The sequence below is a fragment of the Rhinopithecus bieti genome, unplaced genomic scaffold (assembly GCF_001698545.2).
Source record: "Rhinopithecus bieti isolate Rb0 unplaced genomic scaffold, ASM169854v2 scaffold_1918, whole genome shotgun sequence".
NCBI classification, from domain to species: domain Eukaryota; kingdom Metazoa; phylum Chordata; class Mammalia; order Primates; family Cercopithecidae; genus Rhinopithecus; species Rhinopithecus bieti.
In genome coordinates this window covers 2,033,852-2,051,787 of record NW_016803680.1, presented here as the reverse complement: position 1 = coordinate 2,051,787, position 17,936 = coordinate 2,033,852, and the positions used below count along the sequence as shown (strand labels likewise).

At 37.9% G+C, this 17,936-nt stretch overlaps 1 protein-coding gene across 1 annotated transcript in view; it reads right to left on the bottom strand.

Moving 5' to 3' along the window:
- Positions 1 to 17,936, bottom strand: part of LOC108513759 (ATP-binding cassette sub-family A member 3-like) — a 163,109-nt gene that overhangs the window by 35,997 nt on the left and 109,176 nt on the right. The window contains 1 exon segment of the mRNA XM_017849615.1: positions 2,361 to 2,534. Coding sequence (XP_017705104.1) covers positions 2,361 to 2,534 — 174 coding nt within the window.

The following is a 17,936-nucleotide window of genomic DNA, read 5'->3' as shown; positions in this document are numbered from 1 at the left end:
AGAATGTAGAAGAAGAAAATAATGTAGAACATAAATTTTAAAAATGCAATAAAAAATCAACAAAGTTGAAAACTTATTTTTTGAAGACTAAGAAGATTGATAAACTTCTTTTAAGACTGTTTAAAAAAACACAAGTGGCAAAAATTAGACAGAAATGAAAATGGAGACATCATTATTAATCCTACAGATGTTAAAAAGACCATAAGGTATTGTGAATAAATGTATTCCAATAAACTGGAAAATTTAGATGGAGTGAAATGGTCCTGTAAAAACTCAACAACTCCTCACCCAGATTATTAATAAGATACCCAAATAATTCTCACTTAGAAATGTGAACAATTAAAAACCTCCCCAAAGGACAATCTCCATGCATAATTAACTTCACATATGAATTACACCCTATTTAAGAGGAAATAAACCAAACATTTAAGAAGATATGTTGGTAGATACACAAAATCTTTGAGCAAATAAAAAATAGGAAGCACTTCTTACTTTGTTTATTTTTTATTTTATAAAGTTTATTTATTTATTTTTTTGAGATGGAGTCTCGCTCTGTTGCCCAGGCTGGAGTGCAGTGGGATGATCTGGGCTCACTGCAACCTCTGCCTCCCACGTTCAAGCGATAGTTGTGCCTCAGCTTCCCAAGTAGCTGGGATTACAGGCGTGCAACACCACGCCCAGCTAATTTTTGTATTTTTAGTAGAGACAGGATTTCACCATGTTGGCCAGGCTGGACTCAAACTCCTGACCTCAGGTGATCCACTTGCCTTGGTCTCCCAAAGTGTTGGAATTACAGGCATGAGCCACCATGCCCATCCTGTTTAATTTTTATACCAAAGGTTGGTAAGTATTTCACTAAAAATTCCCAGTAATTTTAGGTTAATCTTTTTAATAGACATAGACACAAGAATCCTTAATTAATATTAGTGAACTTAATCCACAATATATAACATTTAATATATCACAATAATGCTTGCTTTACCTAATTTATTACTTGATTGGTTATCATGTACCATTGCAAATTCAGCTTGTATAATTCACCATGTAGTTCAATGGAACAAATATGTAATTCAAGAGAACAAAGAAGAAAAGTTCAATAGAAGCAGTAAAAAACATCTGTTAAGATTGAACATGTATTCATAATTAAATAAACTAAACACAGAATAGAAAGAAACTTCTCGATTCTGATAAAGGGTTTCTATAGAAAGCATCATTCTTGATAGTAAAATATTATAATGATATCTTTTAAATTGAAATGAAACTGAAGGTCTATGATGACCAATTTGATTAAATTTGAACTATGTGTCTTTGACAAAGCAGGGAGTCAAGAACAAAAAATAAGTGTACATGGATTGGAAAATAAATATGTTATTAACAGCTTTGAATACACCCATTAAAATAAAAAATATACACCTAAATTATTAAAATAATTTTACAAGTTCAATAATATACAGAAAATGAACTTTTTCAACTGTATTTCTCTATATCAGCAACAAACAAAAATGACATTTCACAAAGCCATATCATTTATAATAGCATCAAAAGATACATAGGAATAAAATGAGCAACATAGTTGCAACACTTTTAAACTAATAACCACTAAACAGTATTAAATAAAAACGGTGAAGACAGAACAAATCCTTCCTTATGGGAATGCATTATGCAGTGGAAGAATAAAAACTTTGAATCCCAGTCTGGACCATAAGAGCTGTATGACACACGGTCATTTTCCTCAAATGGGTATAAAAACAGGTAACTTGAGATTGTTGTGAAGACTTAACAATAACGCAGGTAAAGTTAGTACATGGTTGATAATTAGTACTTCTTATTGTATATCTGATGACCACTTTAAACTTACCCTGGATTTGCTTTTGAGGCTTTATTATATTTATTTGTTTTGGTTTGGTTTTTTGAGATGGAGTCTGGCTCTGTCGCCCAGGATGGAGCGCAGTGGCACGATCTTGGCTCACTGCAACCTCTGCCTCCTGGGTTCAAGAGATTCTCCTGCCTCAGCCTCCTGAGTAGCTGAGATTACAGGTGCACACCATCATGCCCGGCTAATGTTTGTATTTTTAGTAGAGATGGGGTTTCTCTATGTTGGCCAGGCTGCTCTCGAACTCCTGACCTCAGGTGATCCGCCCACCTTGACCTCCCAAAGTGCTGGGATTACAGGCGTGAGCCACCACACCCAGACTGAGGCTTTACTATTTTTAAGGAGGTTTTTTCCAGCCTTGTAAAAGGACTTATGTACCAAACATGTATCCTGACTCTTTCTGATGAAGGAAGGGCAGATTCCCCACATGTTTTACAGCATGAACCTGAAGCTAATTTGCTAGACTAAGGGACCCTGAGGTACTTACTTTCTTTGCTACAATTTAGGTAGATAGGATGCTTCTTTAAGGTGGTGCACAATATCTTCATCTCGTAGATAGCTGTATACTGACTAATACACTTTGCAAGGTTGTAATTGGGAAGGAACAGCAATGAATTACGTACGACGGTTCTGGTGGTGTTTGAGATGTTGGTTAGCTTTTCTGAAAAGATAAGATTAGGTAATATTACGGAAATCAACTATCCCCAGGACAACAAATCCTCCAGTGATGATCAAATCAAGCTCAGAAAATTGAAAACCAGACGATTATCTTTGAAGAACATTCCAGTGGCTGTCTGGAGTGGCCACTGCCATCAGTGACACAGTTTGTGCTGACGATTATAGAATTCTGAAGTATTTTTGGTGAAGTGGGTATCCATATAAGTCTTCCTGGCACTTGATAGGGTCAGGAAGTCACTAGTGCTATTTTTCAACACTTCTAACATGAATTGATTAAGGGAGTAAAGTACAGCCAGGAGATAGAGGCTAGAATTCAACAGTAGAGAATGGATAGGGCAAATTCTGAAACATTTGAGCATTCAAGAAAATTTCAAAGAAACAAGCTGACAAGTTAATTAATGTCTTTCCCAAGAATGAAGTGCATATAAGTAATGAGAGACTAAGTTCCTGGGGATATGAACATGTTTAATTTAGGAATTTCCAGTGTAGAATTTTGATAATGAATTCATACATTTGGGAAGAGGACAAAAGACAGGTCTAAACAAAAAGTTCTCATAAAACACTTTGAGCAGGGAGAGATGGCCAAGACGTGAACCCTCAAGTGCTAAAATTATGGCAAATCGATCTTAACTTGATATAAGAGTCCTAAGTAGATCTTAACTTGATATAGAGAAAAATTGACACAGAATGAATAATTCTGGATATTGGCTTTTTTGTACAGATGCAAAAAATATCAAGGGCTAACCCTATAGACCAGAACTGTCCAATATAACTTTACATCATTATGGAAACACTCTATAAACCCTCTCTAAAGAATTCTAGGGAAGACCATATTTAATACATGCTTTTTTGGCTTGCCTCGGCACGTCTGTTCTTATACTTTGGTAACACTTCCTCAGATTTTATAGCATTTTTGACTAATGGTAGTTTCTTTATTTTCAGTCTATACATGCTTTGATTACTTTTCTATATTACAGAATGGAATTAAGACTGATGTATAATGTTTAACAGAAGTGGCAATAGCTGTCATCCTCATCTAGTTCCCCATTTTTAAAGGAAATGCTTTTGAAGAGCCAGTACTGAATACTATATTTGCTATAGGTTTCTGTACATGCATATGTCCATCATAAAGCTCAGCAACTTTTCTTCATCTTAATCTTTGTTTACTAAATTTTTTTTACTATGTATCAATGATTTATTTGTATTTATTAAGATTTTTATGTTTCCTCATTAATCCCTTAAAATGGGAATTTTGTTGATAGATATTTTAATATAAAAGTAAACTTCCTAGATTCAATTTGCTAATATTTTGTCCAGAATTTTTTGAATCTATATTCATGAATGAGAATAGTTTGTGATGATTTTGCTAGGTTATGGCATGGGGCTTTTGCTCATCTCATAGGAGGAGTTAAGAAGTAGCATCTTATGTTTTTATGTGCTAACTGGAAGAATATATAGAACTCAGTAGTAAAGCCATCTAGGCCTTGTGTTTTCTTTGTAGAAATAATTTTAACTATTAATTGAATTACTTGAATACTTAAGTACAAGTTAAATTTTCTAATTCTTCTAAATCAAATTTAGTGAAGTGGATTTTTTAGAAATGTAACAGTTTGTTTAAATTTTTCACATTTGTTGGCCTAAAGTTGTCATATCTTCTTAGATTTCAATGTTATAACAGCTATACAAATATATATACAAATATGTATTTATATAACAGCTATATAAATATATATATTTAAGTAATTCTCCCTGTCTCAGCCTCCCGAATAGCTGGGATTACAGGCACCCGCCACCACGCCTGGCTAATTTTGTATTGTTTAGTAGAGACGGGGTTTTGCCAAGTTGGCCAGGCTAGTCTTGAACTGTTGACATCAGGTGATCCACCCGCCTCGGCCTCCCAAATTGCTGGGATTATAGGCGTGAGCGACCACGCTCGGCCCCATTTTCTGTTTGGTTAAATTTTACTCTTATTTGTTCATTCTTTACACTGTCTTTGAATTTGTTAGGCTGTTATTTTTCTAACTATTTAAACTGGACAGTTTGTTAGTTAAGTTTCAGGCTTTTTAATGTTAGCAGTTAAAAGGTATAAAATTTCCTCCAATAACTCATTTGCTTCAGAGTATTTAAATTTCTCTTCAGTTCTAAATATTTGCTAATTTCTGTTATGATTCTCTCTTTGGCCCATTAACTATTAAAATGTGTTTTAAAATTCTCAATTTTGTGTTCCTTTTCTAGTTATCATTTTGTTACTCATTTTTAATTTAATTGCCTAATGGTCAGTAAATACATCATTACATATTAATTTTCATGATGTATCATCTGGGTCAGCTTCTGAGACTTATGTGTTTGAAAACATGGTTTGGGAATCTATGTTCTATGTATGTCCGTTAACGCAAGTTTATTAACTGTACTGTTCAATATATAACATTCATTGATTTCCCCACTGCTTTATCCATCAGTTACAAGAGAGGTATGTTCAAATCTCCTTCTGTAATGTTGTGTGTCTGCCTATTATTCCAACTGGCTATTTTGACTATATATATATCTACATTATATCGGTATATAAGTGAAAATTTGGAATTCTTATAACTTCATGCTCAATTGAATCTGCTATCATGTTGTAAACCTCTTTATCTCTAGTAATTTTAATGTTAAAATATGTTTTCTCTTAATAGATTTTATTTTAAAAAATGCAATAAAAAATCAACAAAGTTGAAAGCTTATTTTTTGAAAAGACTAACAAGATTGATGAACCTCTTGTAAGACTGGTTAAAAAAATACAAGTGGCAAAAATTAGATATGAAAATGGTTATTTTCAGTCACTACTGTTTTATTTTTGTATTTTCCTGATACATCCTTTGCCATTCTTGCACTTTCTGTGTCTTTATTTTTTTAACTATGCCTCCTGTAAAATGCATGAAGCTAGAATTTGGGGTCAGGGAGAATCCAGAATGCAATCTTGTTTATTTAATGAGCATATTTTGTTGCCATTTAATTTTGCTAATGATATATTTGGGTTAATTACTATCATCACATTGCTTTGCCATGTATTCTTTTCTATTTCAATTTTTCTCCCTTCACCCATCTTTTGGATGTGACTTAGTTTTCTTTTCTTCTGCATTGCTAGTATTTACGTGTTTCAGAAGTTATACTTTAAAAATATTCCTTCAGTGGTTACACAGGATATTTTAACCTGCCTATTTAAGTTTTATCTCCGGTTGCCTCAAAGATCTCTTCAGCCTTGGTGTTCTGAAATTTCACAATGATGTGTCTAGGTGAGAATTTAAAACAATTCAGTGAGCTTCTGAAACTGAAGATTTGTCTTTGAATAATTTTGGAAATTCTCAGCCAAACATGAACCCCTTGTCTTCTATTATTTCTTTTTGAACTCTTTTTGACTGTACATTGGAATGTCTATCTTCCATGACTTTTAACATTCTTTCATATTTTCCATTTTTTAAATCTCATGGGATACATTAAATATATTTCTTTTGTTATCAGTTGTTGCAATTATTTCTGAAGAATTTTTTAAAACAATTTTAGCTTTTATTTTAGATACAGGGGGTACCTGTACAGGTCTGTTACTTGGGAATATTGTGTGATACTGAGGTTTAGGGTATGGATCTCATCACCCAGGCAGTGAGCACAGTACAGCATAGGTAGTTTTTCAGCCCATGCCCCCTTCACTCCCTCCCCACTCTGGTAGTCTACAGTATCTATTGTTCTCATGTTTATGTCCATTTATGCTCAATGTTGAGCTCCCACTTATAAATGAGAACATGCAGTATTTGATTTTCTCTTCCTGTGTTAATTTGCTTAGAGTTATGGCCTCCAAATGCATCCATGTTGCTGCAAAGGACATGATTTTATTCTTCTTTTATGGCTGTGTAGTATTCCATGGTGTATATATACATTTTCTTTACATCTGATCTACCACTGATGGGCACCTAGTTGATTCCATGTCTTTGCTATTGTGAATAGTACTGCAATGAACATACGAGTGCATGTGTCTTTTTGGTAGAATCATTTCTTTTCCTTTTGGTATATACCTAGTAATGGACTTGCTGAATTGAATAGTAGTTCTATTTTAAGTTCTTTGATAAATCTCCACAATGCTTTCTGTAATGACTGCATTAATTTATATTCCCACTAACAGTATTCCCTTTTTTCTATGAAATCACTAGCTGCTGCTTTTTGATCATTTGATAATAGTCATTATGACTGGTTTGAGATGGTGTCACATTGTGGTCTTGATTTGCATTTCTCTGATGATTAGTGATGCTGAGTATTTTAAAAAATATGTTTGTTAGCTGCTTCTAATGTCTTATTTTGAAGAAGTTTCTGTTCATGTTCTTTGCCCTTTTTAAATGGGGCTATTATTATTTTCTTCTTAATTTGCTTAAGTTCCTTATAGATTCTGGATATTAGGCCTTTGTCAGATGCACAGTTTGTGAATATCTTCTCCCACTTTGTAGGTTGTCTGTTGATATTTTCTTTTACTGTGCATAAGCTCTTTAGTTTAATTAGATACCACTTGCCAATTTTTGTTTTTGTTGCAATTGCTTTTGGGGACTTAACTGAAAATTCTTTGCCAAGGCCAATGTCAAGAAGAGATTTTCCTAGCTTGTCTTCTAGGATTTTCGTAGTTTGAGGTCTTACATTTAAACCTTTGATCTATTTAACATTTGTACCTGGTGAAATGTAGGGGTCTAGTTTCAATTTTCTGCATATGGCTAGCTAGTTATCCCAGCATCATTTATTAAATAAGGAAGAGTTTCCCCATTGCTTGTTTTTGTTGGTCTTGCCAAAGATCAGATGATTTTAAGTGTGTGGCTTTATTTTTGTTATTCTGTTCCATTGGTCTATGTGTCTGTTTTTGTACCAATACCATGCTGTTTTGATTGCTATAGCTTTATAATAGAGTTTGAAGTCAGGTAGTGTGATGCCTCCCCATCTTTGTTCTTTTTGTTTAGGATTGCTTTGGGTAATCAGGCTCTTTTTTGGTTCCATATGAGTTTTAGAATAGTTTTTCTAATTCTGAGAAGAATGGCATTGGTGGTTTGATAGAAATAGTGTTGAATCTGTAGATTTTTTTGGGCAGTATGGCCATTTTTATGATACTGATCCTTCCAACCCATGAGCATGAAATATTTTTCCATTTATCACTAATTCTCATGCCAACTGTCTACAATATCTATTGATTCTTAATTTAAATTATAATTCTTTCTCATTTCTCAAGATTCTATTTAGATCTTTTCAAATCTAAAAGGATCCCAATACTTGTGTATATGTGTGTATTATATTATTTTCTCATATTTCTGAGACTCTGTTTAGATATTTTAAACATACATGTTTTATATTCTATTCTAAAAAATTATAAATCTGAAATATACGCAGGTTTGATTCTATAGTTTGTGGTTTCTGCTAGTACTTGCTCATAAGGTCTTGCTTCTTTTTATTTTCTTTCTTCAGTCTTTTAAATTGATCTCTAGAAGCCTCAGTTGGATCCAATTTGGTTAGACACCTTTGACCTTCCTATACTTGGATATTTATATTTTTCTCTGGGTTTGGAAAGTGTTCTGCTCTTATTTCTTTAAATCCACTTCCTACTCCTTTGTCTTTCGCTTCACTTTTTTTTAAACACATGACTTAAACATTTGCTCTTTAACGCTTTCCATAAAATCCATAAGTTCTCTTCATTCCCTTTTCTTCTTTTTCCTCCTCTGACTATATATTCTCAAAAACCTATCTTTAAGTTCACAGACTTTCTTTTGCTTGACCAATTATACTGTTGATGCTCTCTATTATATTTTTAAGTCCAGGATTTCTTTTAAAAAATTATTTCCATATTTCTATTAAATTCCTAGTTCTTGTTATTGTTTATCCCATTTCTTTGGACTGTTTCTCTGTATTTTGTATTTTTGGGGGGGTTTGCTGAGCTTCCTTAAAACCATTATTGTGCATTCTTTGTCAGGCAATTCATGTATCACCTTCTTTAGGGTCAGTCATTGGCATTTTATTTTGTCTATTTGGTGATGTCATGCTTGCTGGATTATTCATGATCCTTGTTGTTGCAGGTCTGCACATTTGAAGAAGCACTTATTCTAGTCTTCCCTGACTGGCTTCATCTAGGAACACGCTTCAACAGTAATTCTGTACAGAGATTCTGGGCAGGCCACCTAGGGTAGTCCCTAAGCCTGAAATTGCTGAAGCCACTGAAAAACTAGAAGGCACTCTAAGCCTGGACCACCATGGTCAACACAGTGCCAGGCTGGAACATCATGGCTGCTAAGGCTGATGTAGCTCTGAGGCATGACTGAAGGTGATGGACACTGAGGACTGCCTGCCACTGAGAACTATCCAGAGCCCAAGATCACTTGGTTGGCTGGTGTTGATGCAGACTGGAAATCGAATCCACCTTGCAGGGACTATGGGTTCTTACCTAGTGCTGATGCAGGTTTGCCCAATTTGCAGGTACTGACTTAGATTTAGGGACGGGGAGGTCTGCCCAGTGCTGGGTTTTACTGTAGCAGAGATGCTATTAAGGTTTAAGACAAAGTCGTCCTTTTATTTCTCCATCTTTCCCTCAAGCTAATGTTATCTTTCTCCACCTGTGCTTTCTGAGCTTCAGAGAGGGGTGACATGGATAATAACAAACTGTCCTTCCTACCATCCTCAATATTTTTTTCTTATTATTGTGCTATATAATAAGGTACTGTGATTTCTCATCTGATTTCTTTAGTTCTTCTGAAGGTATTTTTTTGTGTACATGTGTGTGAATAGTTATTCAAATTGATGGTTCTGTAGGGGAACAATCACTGGAGAATCTTGTTGCATCACCTTTTTCCTACCCCAGCTTTATAAGCTAGCATTAAAAGTGACTTTTATTTGAAGTTATTGACTGCATCTGTTGACCTTAGTCATTTATTTATTTATTTATTTATTTACTTACTTACTGAGATGGAGTCTCACTCTGTTGCTCAGGCTGGAATGCAGTGGTATGATCTCGGCTCACTGCAAACTTCACCTCCCGTGTTCAAGCGATTCTCCTGCCTCAGCCTCCTGAGTAGCTGGGACTACAGGTGTGTGCCACCACGCCAGGCTGATTATTATTATTAAGTTTTTTGTATTTTTAGTAGAGACGGGGTTTCACCGTATTGGCCAGGATGGTCTCAATCTCCTGACCTCATGATCCACCAGCCTCAACCTCCCAAAGTGCTGGGATTACAGGCATGAGGCACCACGCCCAGCCAAATCTCTTATTTTTATAGGTTGTGAGGAACACAGCGTTCAGGAAAAAAATCACAGAAGTAAAAGTTGGTTTTCTGAAAAGATTAAGAAAACTGACAAATCACTAGCTAGACTAAGAAAAAAGAGAGAAAATTGAAACAAATAAAATTATAAATGAAAAAGGAAACATTTGATACCACATTAATACAAAGGATCAGGAGACACTATAATAAACAATTATACCTTAAAATTTGATAACATAGAAAATGTATGTATTCTTTGACACATGCAACCTACAAAGACGGAATTATGAAAAAGCACACTATCTAAACAGACCAACAATGAGTCAGTAGATTGAATAAGTAATAAAAAGTCTCCTACCAAAGAAAAGCCTAGGACCTAGTGGCTTTAGTGCTAAATTCTACCAAAGATTTAAGGATGAATACCAATTGTTCTCAAACACTTCCAAAAAATTTAAGAGGCAAGAATACTTCCAAACTCATAAGGCCAATATTACCCTAATATTAAAACCAGACAAGGACACAATAACACATAAAAAACTACAAGCCAATATTCCTGATGAACATAAATGCAAAAATCCTCAACAACATAATAGAAAACCAAATTCAGCAGCACATTAAAAGGATCATTGACCATGATCAAGTGGGACTCATTCCAGGGATGCACAGATGGTTTAGCATATGCAAATCAATAAATGTGATACATCACATTAACAGAATGAAAGACAAAAACCATATGATTATTTCAATAGATACAAAAAAAGCATTTGGAAAATTCAACACTCTTTAATGATAAAAATCTCTCAACAACTTAGGTATAGAGGGAATATACCTCAGCACAATAAAGGCCATATATGACAAACCCAGGGCTAAAATCATACTCAATGGGGAAAACAAACTGAAAGCTTTTCCTCTAAGCTTTAAAATAAGACAAAGATGTCCACTCTCACCATTTACATTCAGCATTGCACTAGAAGTCCTAGCCAGAGCAATTAGACAAGAAAAAGAAAGAAAAGGCATGTGTTCTTAGATATAGATGTGTTCTTTGATATAGAAAGTCATAAATACTCCAGACAGAAACTGTGAAACTTCCAGAAGAAAACAGGGAAAAAGTTCCATGGCATTAGTCTAAGCAATGATTTTTTTAGATATGACAGACAACAAAAGCAGAAATAGATAGATAGGATTGTATTAAGCTAAAAAGCTTCTGCTAAATAAATGAAATGATAATGAAGAGATAAACTGCAGAATAGGAGAAAATGCTTGCAAAGCATACATCTGATAAGGGGTTAATGTCCATAAAAGACCAGGATGTCAAACAACTCAGTTGCACGAAAAGCAACTTAATTACGAATGGGCAAAAATCCTGAACAGACATTTCTCAAAAAAAGATATAGAAATGGCCAACAGGTATATGAAAAAATGCTCAACATTACTCATCATCAGGGAAATGTAAATCAAAACCACAATGCGATATGACCTCACTCTTTTTAGAATGGCTATTATCAAATGGTAAGTGTTGACCAGGATGTGGGAAAAAAAAAACCCTTGCACAGATGGTGGGAATGTAAATTAGTAAAGCCATTAGGGAAAACAGTATGGAGGTTGCTAAAATAATTAAAAATAGAACTATCATACGATCCAGCAATCCCATGATGGATATACAGCTAAAGGAAACGAAATCAGTATGTCAAAGTGATAGCTGCATGCCCATGTTTATTGCAGTGCTATTCACAGTGAAATCAACCTGTGTTCATCAACGGATGAATGCATAAAGAAAATGTGGTATATATACACAACAGAATACCATTCATCCATAATGAGAAGGAAATCCTGTTCCGTGGTGACAACATAAGTGAACCTGGAGGACATTATGTTAAGTGAATAAGCCAGGCACAGAAAGACAATACTGCACAATCTCACTCATATATGGAATCCCAAAGAAGCAGATCTCATAGAAGTAGAGAGTAGAATGGCGATTACCAGAGGGGGAGTTGTTGAGCAAAAGATACACAAATTCAGTTTGATAATAGCAATGAGTTCAAGAGATCTATTGCATAGCATGGGGACTACAGCTAATTGGGTAAGTGCTCTCACAACAAAAATGATACATATTTGAGGTCATGCATATGCTAATTAGCTAGATTTATCTATTCTACAATATATATAGATAACATTTCAAAACATTTTGTACATTACTAATATATCCAACTTTATCTGTCAATTAGAAAATTTGAAAAAATAAATACAATCCTCAATGTATAAGCTAAAATATAAACACAAACTTAATTTGCAATTATACCCATGTACTTACAAAGCCAAAAACAAATAAACCCTCCGGTAAATTGTAGTCTGTCTTAATATTTTGCATAACTTTGAAAACTCATTTTCTTTTATGTTTAAAAAACAAATGCTTGCTTACTTCCAAGGATACTGGCTTTCACTTTATTGCTGGTCTATGCCAATTCCATATTTTCTTCTCAGTTCATTATTTTTGTCAAAGTATTATTCACAGTGTTTGTTATGTAGCTGAGAAGGGGAAGCCTCTTCGCTTTCTAATTGCCAAATCTACTTTCTTCTTTTCTTATCCTCACCCTACATGACTCTTCGCAACATATTCTTCTTAAAACATGACTTTTTGAGTTTCTAAAACAGTAATCTCATCTTATTTTTCATTCTGCCACAACTACTCCTCTCTAGTCTCTTAATTAAAATTTCATTCTAGGTCAGGGTTCACAAACTCCAATGTTTTCAGGTGAGTCTTCCTCACATCACACAGTATTTCCCTTTGGAGGTGTACGCAAAAATATATAGACATTTGCTTTCCATAATTTGGGGATTCTTTTGTGAGACTGAGCACCCAGGCATAGCTCTTGCAAGTATTTTAGTCTTCTATGCAGAGGCTCAAGTCTTCCTCACATGAAAGATTTATCCTTGAAGGAGTATATAAGCCAATCTTGAATTAATTCAGGGGATTTCCTTTTGACAGTTAAAGGTTAAGGGAATGAGGCAGGAAGCCTGTGCTTGTGGAGCTCTGCAACTGATACGGCTCAGATGACTGGAGGAAGAGCAGGGTTCTTGGTCTTGCACCGATAGGAGTGGTTTTAAGGAGTGAAAAGTTTAACAGGCAAAAAAGAAGGAAAGAAGAAGAAAACAGCTCTCCTGTACAGAGACAGAGGGAGGGGAATTCCAACAAAAGAAAACTCCACGTGTGGTGGAAAAGTGGGTGTTTATATGAGGAGGCTGGAGGAGGTGGTGTCTAATTTGCATAGGGCTCAGGGTATTGGTTTTGTGTCTGGAATTGGTGGGTTCTTGGTCTCACTGACTTCAAAAATGAAGCTGCGGACCCTCACTGTGAGTGTTACAGTTCTTAAAGGTGGGGTGTCTGGAGTTTGTTCCTTCTGACATTGTTCGGACGTGTTCAGAGTTTATTCCTTCTGGTGGGTTCATGGTCTTGCTGGCTTCAGGAGTGAAGGCTGCAGACCTTTGTGGTGAGTGTTACAGCTCAAAAAGGCAGTGCAGACCCAAAGAGTGAGCAGCAGCAAGATTTATTGCAAAGAACGAAAGAACAAAGCTTCCACAGTGTCACAGGGACCCAAGTAGGTTGCCACTGCTGGCTCAGGCAGCCTGCTTTTATTCCCTTATCTGACCCCACCCACATCCTGCTGATTGGTCCATTTTACAGAGAGCTGATTGCTCCATTTTACAGAGAGTTGATTGGTCCATTTTGACATAGTGTTAATTGGTATGTTTACAATCCCTGAGCTAGACACAGAGTGCTGATTGGTGCATTTACAATCCTTTAGCTAGACATAAAAGTTCTCCAAGTTCCCACGGGACTCCGGAGCCCAGCTGGCTTTGCCTAGTGGATCCCACGCAGGGGCCACAGGCAGAGCTATGGGCCAGTCCCAGGTCACGTGCCCCTACTCCTCGGCCCTTGGGCAGTAGATGGGACTGGGTACCATGGAGCAGGGGGCGGTGCCCATCGGGGAGGTTCAGGCCTTGCGGGAGCCCATGGCGGGCCAGGACAGGCTGGGGGTGGTTTGGGCTTGGCGGGCTGCAGGTCCGGAGCCCTGCCCCATGGGGAGGTGGCTGAGGCCGGGGGAGAATTCGAGCATGGCATGGGAGGGCAGGCACTGCTGTGGGACCCAGCCCATCCTCCAGCTGCTGGCCCAGGTGCTAAGCCCTTTACTGCCTGGGGCCAGCAGCGCTGGCCAACCACTCTGAGTGCGGGGCCCTCTGAGCCCATACCCACCTGGAACTCACACTGGCCTGCGAGTGCCTTGCGCAGCCCCGGTTCCCGCCCAGGCCTCTCCCTCCATACCTCCCCACAAGCATAGGGAGCGGGTTCCAGCCTTGGCCAGCCCAGAGAGGGGCTCCCACAGTGCAGCAGTGGGCTGAAGGGCTCCTCAAGTGCAGCCAGAGTGGGAGCCGAGGGGGAGGAGGTGCTGAGAGCGAGCAAGGGCTGCCAACACGCTGTCACCTCTCAGTTTGACCAGGCATGTCATTCATGTAGCCGGAGAAAAAACTGTCTCTCCCACCCTAGCCTTTAATATGCAAATGCAGATTCCCAAGATGTTCTACACACGTGGGGAATATGTGGGGGTGGCCATGTTGCCAGGCACATGTGGGGGCAAGAGCAACAAGAAGATGGCGGGAATCACCATGTTTGGGTAGACCCAGTTTCTAATGGCCAGCATTTGCATATCAAAGCTTCCCAGCTGGGCTCTAAGAACCAGGGCTTTCCTGCTAGAGAAGAAATGTTTCTGGAACTGCTTTAAAGGAAACAAAAACTTCCCAAGGACCCCTTTTCCTTTCTATCTGCCTAAAATAATTTCTTAATAACACAACAGCAGGGAGATAGCAAGTGCTTGACACAGTTCAAATTTATACTTATAAAGTGATTCAACAGAAGAGTGACAATAGTCTCTTTTAAAATCTCTCTTCATAATGAGGACTAAGCTCTAATTTTTTATCTTGCCCAAATTCCTACCTAAGGGTTCTAGGGAGTCATGCATTACAAACCATAAATTCTCATCAGATGGGTTTTAATTTGGCCTGTATATCATGACTTACTTTTCAATCTGACTTTGGCATAACATTATGAGACAAGGAAAAACTATTTAACCCCAAAATATATTTCCTTGCCATACCTTGAAATTGCCCTGCAAAGTCTCTTGTGGGAAAAGTCCACATTCTTTAGAATGTTTTCTTTCCTTTCTTTCCAGATCCAGGAGATAATCAACTAAGAGCCAAGAACCCCTTTAGGTCCAATAAGAAACACTTTACAACCTGATCTCTCTCTGAAGTCTGCTATCTGAGAGATTCCTCTGCACAATAAAACTTGGTCTCCACAATCCTTTATCTTAACCTGAACATTCCTTTCCATTGATCCCAGGTGTTCAGATAAATTCAACCAACTGTCAACCAGAAAATGTTTAAATTTACCTATAGCCTGGAAGCCCCAGCTTTGAGTTGTCCTGCCTTTCTGAACCAAATCGATGTATTTCTTAAATGTATTTGACTGATGTCTCATGCCTCCCTAAAATATATAAAACCAAGCTGTACACTTACCACCTTGGGCACATGTTCTCAAGACCTCCTGAGGGCTGTGTCATGGGCCATGGTCACTCATATTTGGCTCAGAATAAATCTCTTCAAATATTTTACAGAGTTTGACTCTTTTTGTTGGCAATAATAATAGTCAATTTAGTAAATATATAATGAAATATATTGAGAGGAAGAAAATGAGGGGATACAAATTTCAGACTCACTGGAAGCAAGGAAAACTGGCTTAGTTATTTGTATGTGAGGTAAATAGAGTTTTTCTTCTTTCTGGAAAATCTTGTTAGTAAGTTAAACTTCTTGTGAACGGAACAGCTAGTTATCTCACAAAGAACTCGAGGTTCTTCACTCTTTCCTCTCTCTGCACTTCACTCGAAAGAGTCAAATGGATAACACTAAGATATTTGAGATATAACTCTCTCTAACTTTCTAAGACCTTCTTTTCTAAAAAGAAGGCGATCTCTTTGTTCTCTCTCTTTGACAAATGATTCTCAGTGACAAATACTCCTAAAATTTCAAAACTCAGTTGCAAGACTGATTCCTTGATTCATGTGATGGAGATAGAGGAGGTAGGGATAGAGAGGACCTGTAGTTCAGATTGGGTTTCATCATTTCAATATGAGGATTCTAGATCTTGACAGAGCAGGAGCATTGCCATCTTGGATAAGCACCACCATTTTAAAGTTCACCTTGATCAAAAACTGCCTAAATCCAAAGGGCATCAGCCTTGTGGCTAAGGTCAGCATGACCATAAACCACAAATGACATCTGCCATCAGAAATATTCCAACCATAAAATAAATCCCTCCCTGACCATCAGGCCTCTGAGCCCAAGCTAAGCCATCATATCCCCTGTGACCTGCACGTGGACATCCCGATGGCCTGAAGCAACTGAAGATCCACAAAAAAAGTGAAAATAGCCTTAACTGATGACATTCCACCACTGTGATTTATTTCTGCCCCACCCTAACTGATCAATGTACTTTGTAATAGCCCTCACCCTTAGGAAGGTTCTTTATCATCTCCCGCTAGCCTTAAGAAGGTTCTTTGTAATCCTCCCTACCCTTGAGAATGTACTTTGTGAGATCCGCCCCTGCCCCAAAACATTGCTCTTAGCTCCACTGCCTATCCCAAAACCTATAAGAACTCATGATAATCCCACCACCCTTTGCTGACTCCTTTTTCGGACTCAGCCCACCTTCACCCAGGTGAAATAAACAGCCACATTGCTCACACAAAGCCTGTTTGGTGATCTCTTCACAGGGATGCATGAGACATTTGGTGCCAAAGACCCCGGTCAGCGGGATTTCTTCGGGAGACCAGTCCCCTGTTCTCATCCTCACTCCGTGAAGAGATCCACCTATGACATTGGGTCCTCAGACCAACCAACCCAAGGAACATCTCACCGATTTTAAATCTGGTAAGCAGCCTCTTTTTACTCTCTTCTCCAACCTCTCTCACTATCCCTCAACCTCTTTCTCCTTTCAATCTTGGCGCCACCCTTCAATCTCTCCCTTCTCTTAATTTCAATTCCTTTCATTTTCTGGTAGACAAAGGAGACACATTTTATCCATGGACCCAAAACTCTGGCACCAGTCACGGACTCGGGAAGGCAGCCTTCCCTTGGTGTTTAATTATTGCGGGGATGCCTCTCTGTTTATTCACCCACATTCCATTGGTGTCTGATCTCCGTGGGGATGCCTGTCTTGGTCATTCACCCACGTTCCCTTGGTGGCAAGTCAATTGCAGGGATGCCTGCTTTGGCTGCTCACCCATGTTGCAGTCCAGGGCTGCTCCCCACCCCCTTCTCTGTGTCTCTACCCTTCTCTTTAAACTTGCCTCCTTCACTATGGGCAACCTTCCACCCTCCATTCCTCCTTCATCTCCCTTAGCCTGTGTTCTCAAGAACTTAAAACCTCTTCAACTCTCACCTGACCTAAAATCTAAGCGTCTTATATTCTTCTGCAACACCGCTTGACCCCAGTACAAACTCGACAGTAGTTCCAATGGCCAGAGAATGGCACTTTCGATATGTCTATCCTACAAGATCTAGATAATTTTTGTCGAAAAATGGGCAAATGGTCTGAGGTGCCTGACGTCCAGGCATTCTTTTACACATTGGTCCCTCCCTAGTCTCTGCTTCCAACAAGACTCGTCCCAAATCTTCTTTCCCTCCTGCCTGTCCCTTCAGTCCCAATCCCAAGAGTCTCTGAGTCTTCTGAATCTTCCTTTTCTACAGACCCATCTGATCTCTCCCCTCCTCCCCAGGCTGCTCCTCGCCAGGCTGAGCTAGGTCCCAATTTTTCCTCAGCTTCTGCTCCCCCACCCTATAATCCTTCTATCACCTCCCCTCCTCACACCCAGTCTGGCTTACAGTTTTGTTCTGCGAATAGCCCTCCACCACTTGCCCAACAATTTCCTCTTAGAGAAGTGGTTGGAGCTGAAGGCATAGTCAAGGTTAATGCTCCTTTTTCTTTATCTGACCTCTCCCAAATCAGCATTTAGGCTCTTTTTTTTTTTTTTTTTTTTTTTTTTTTTTTTTTTTTTTTATCAAATATAAAAACTCAACCC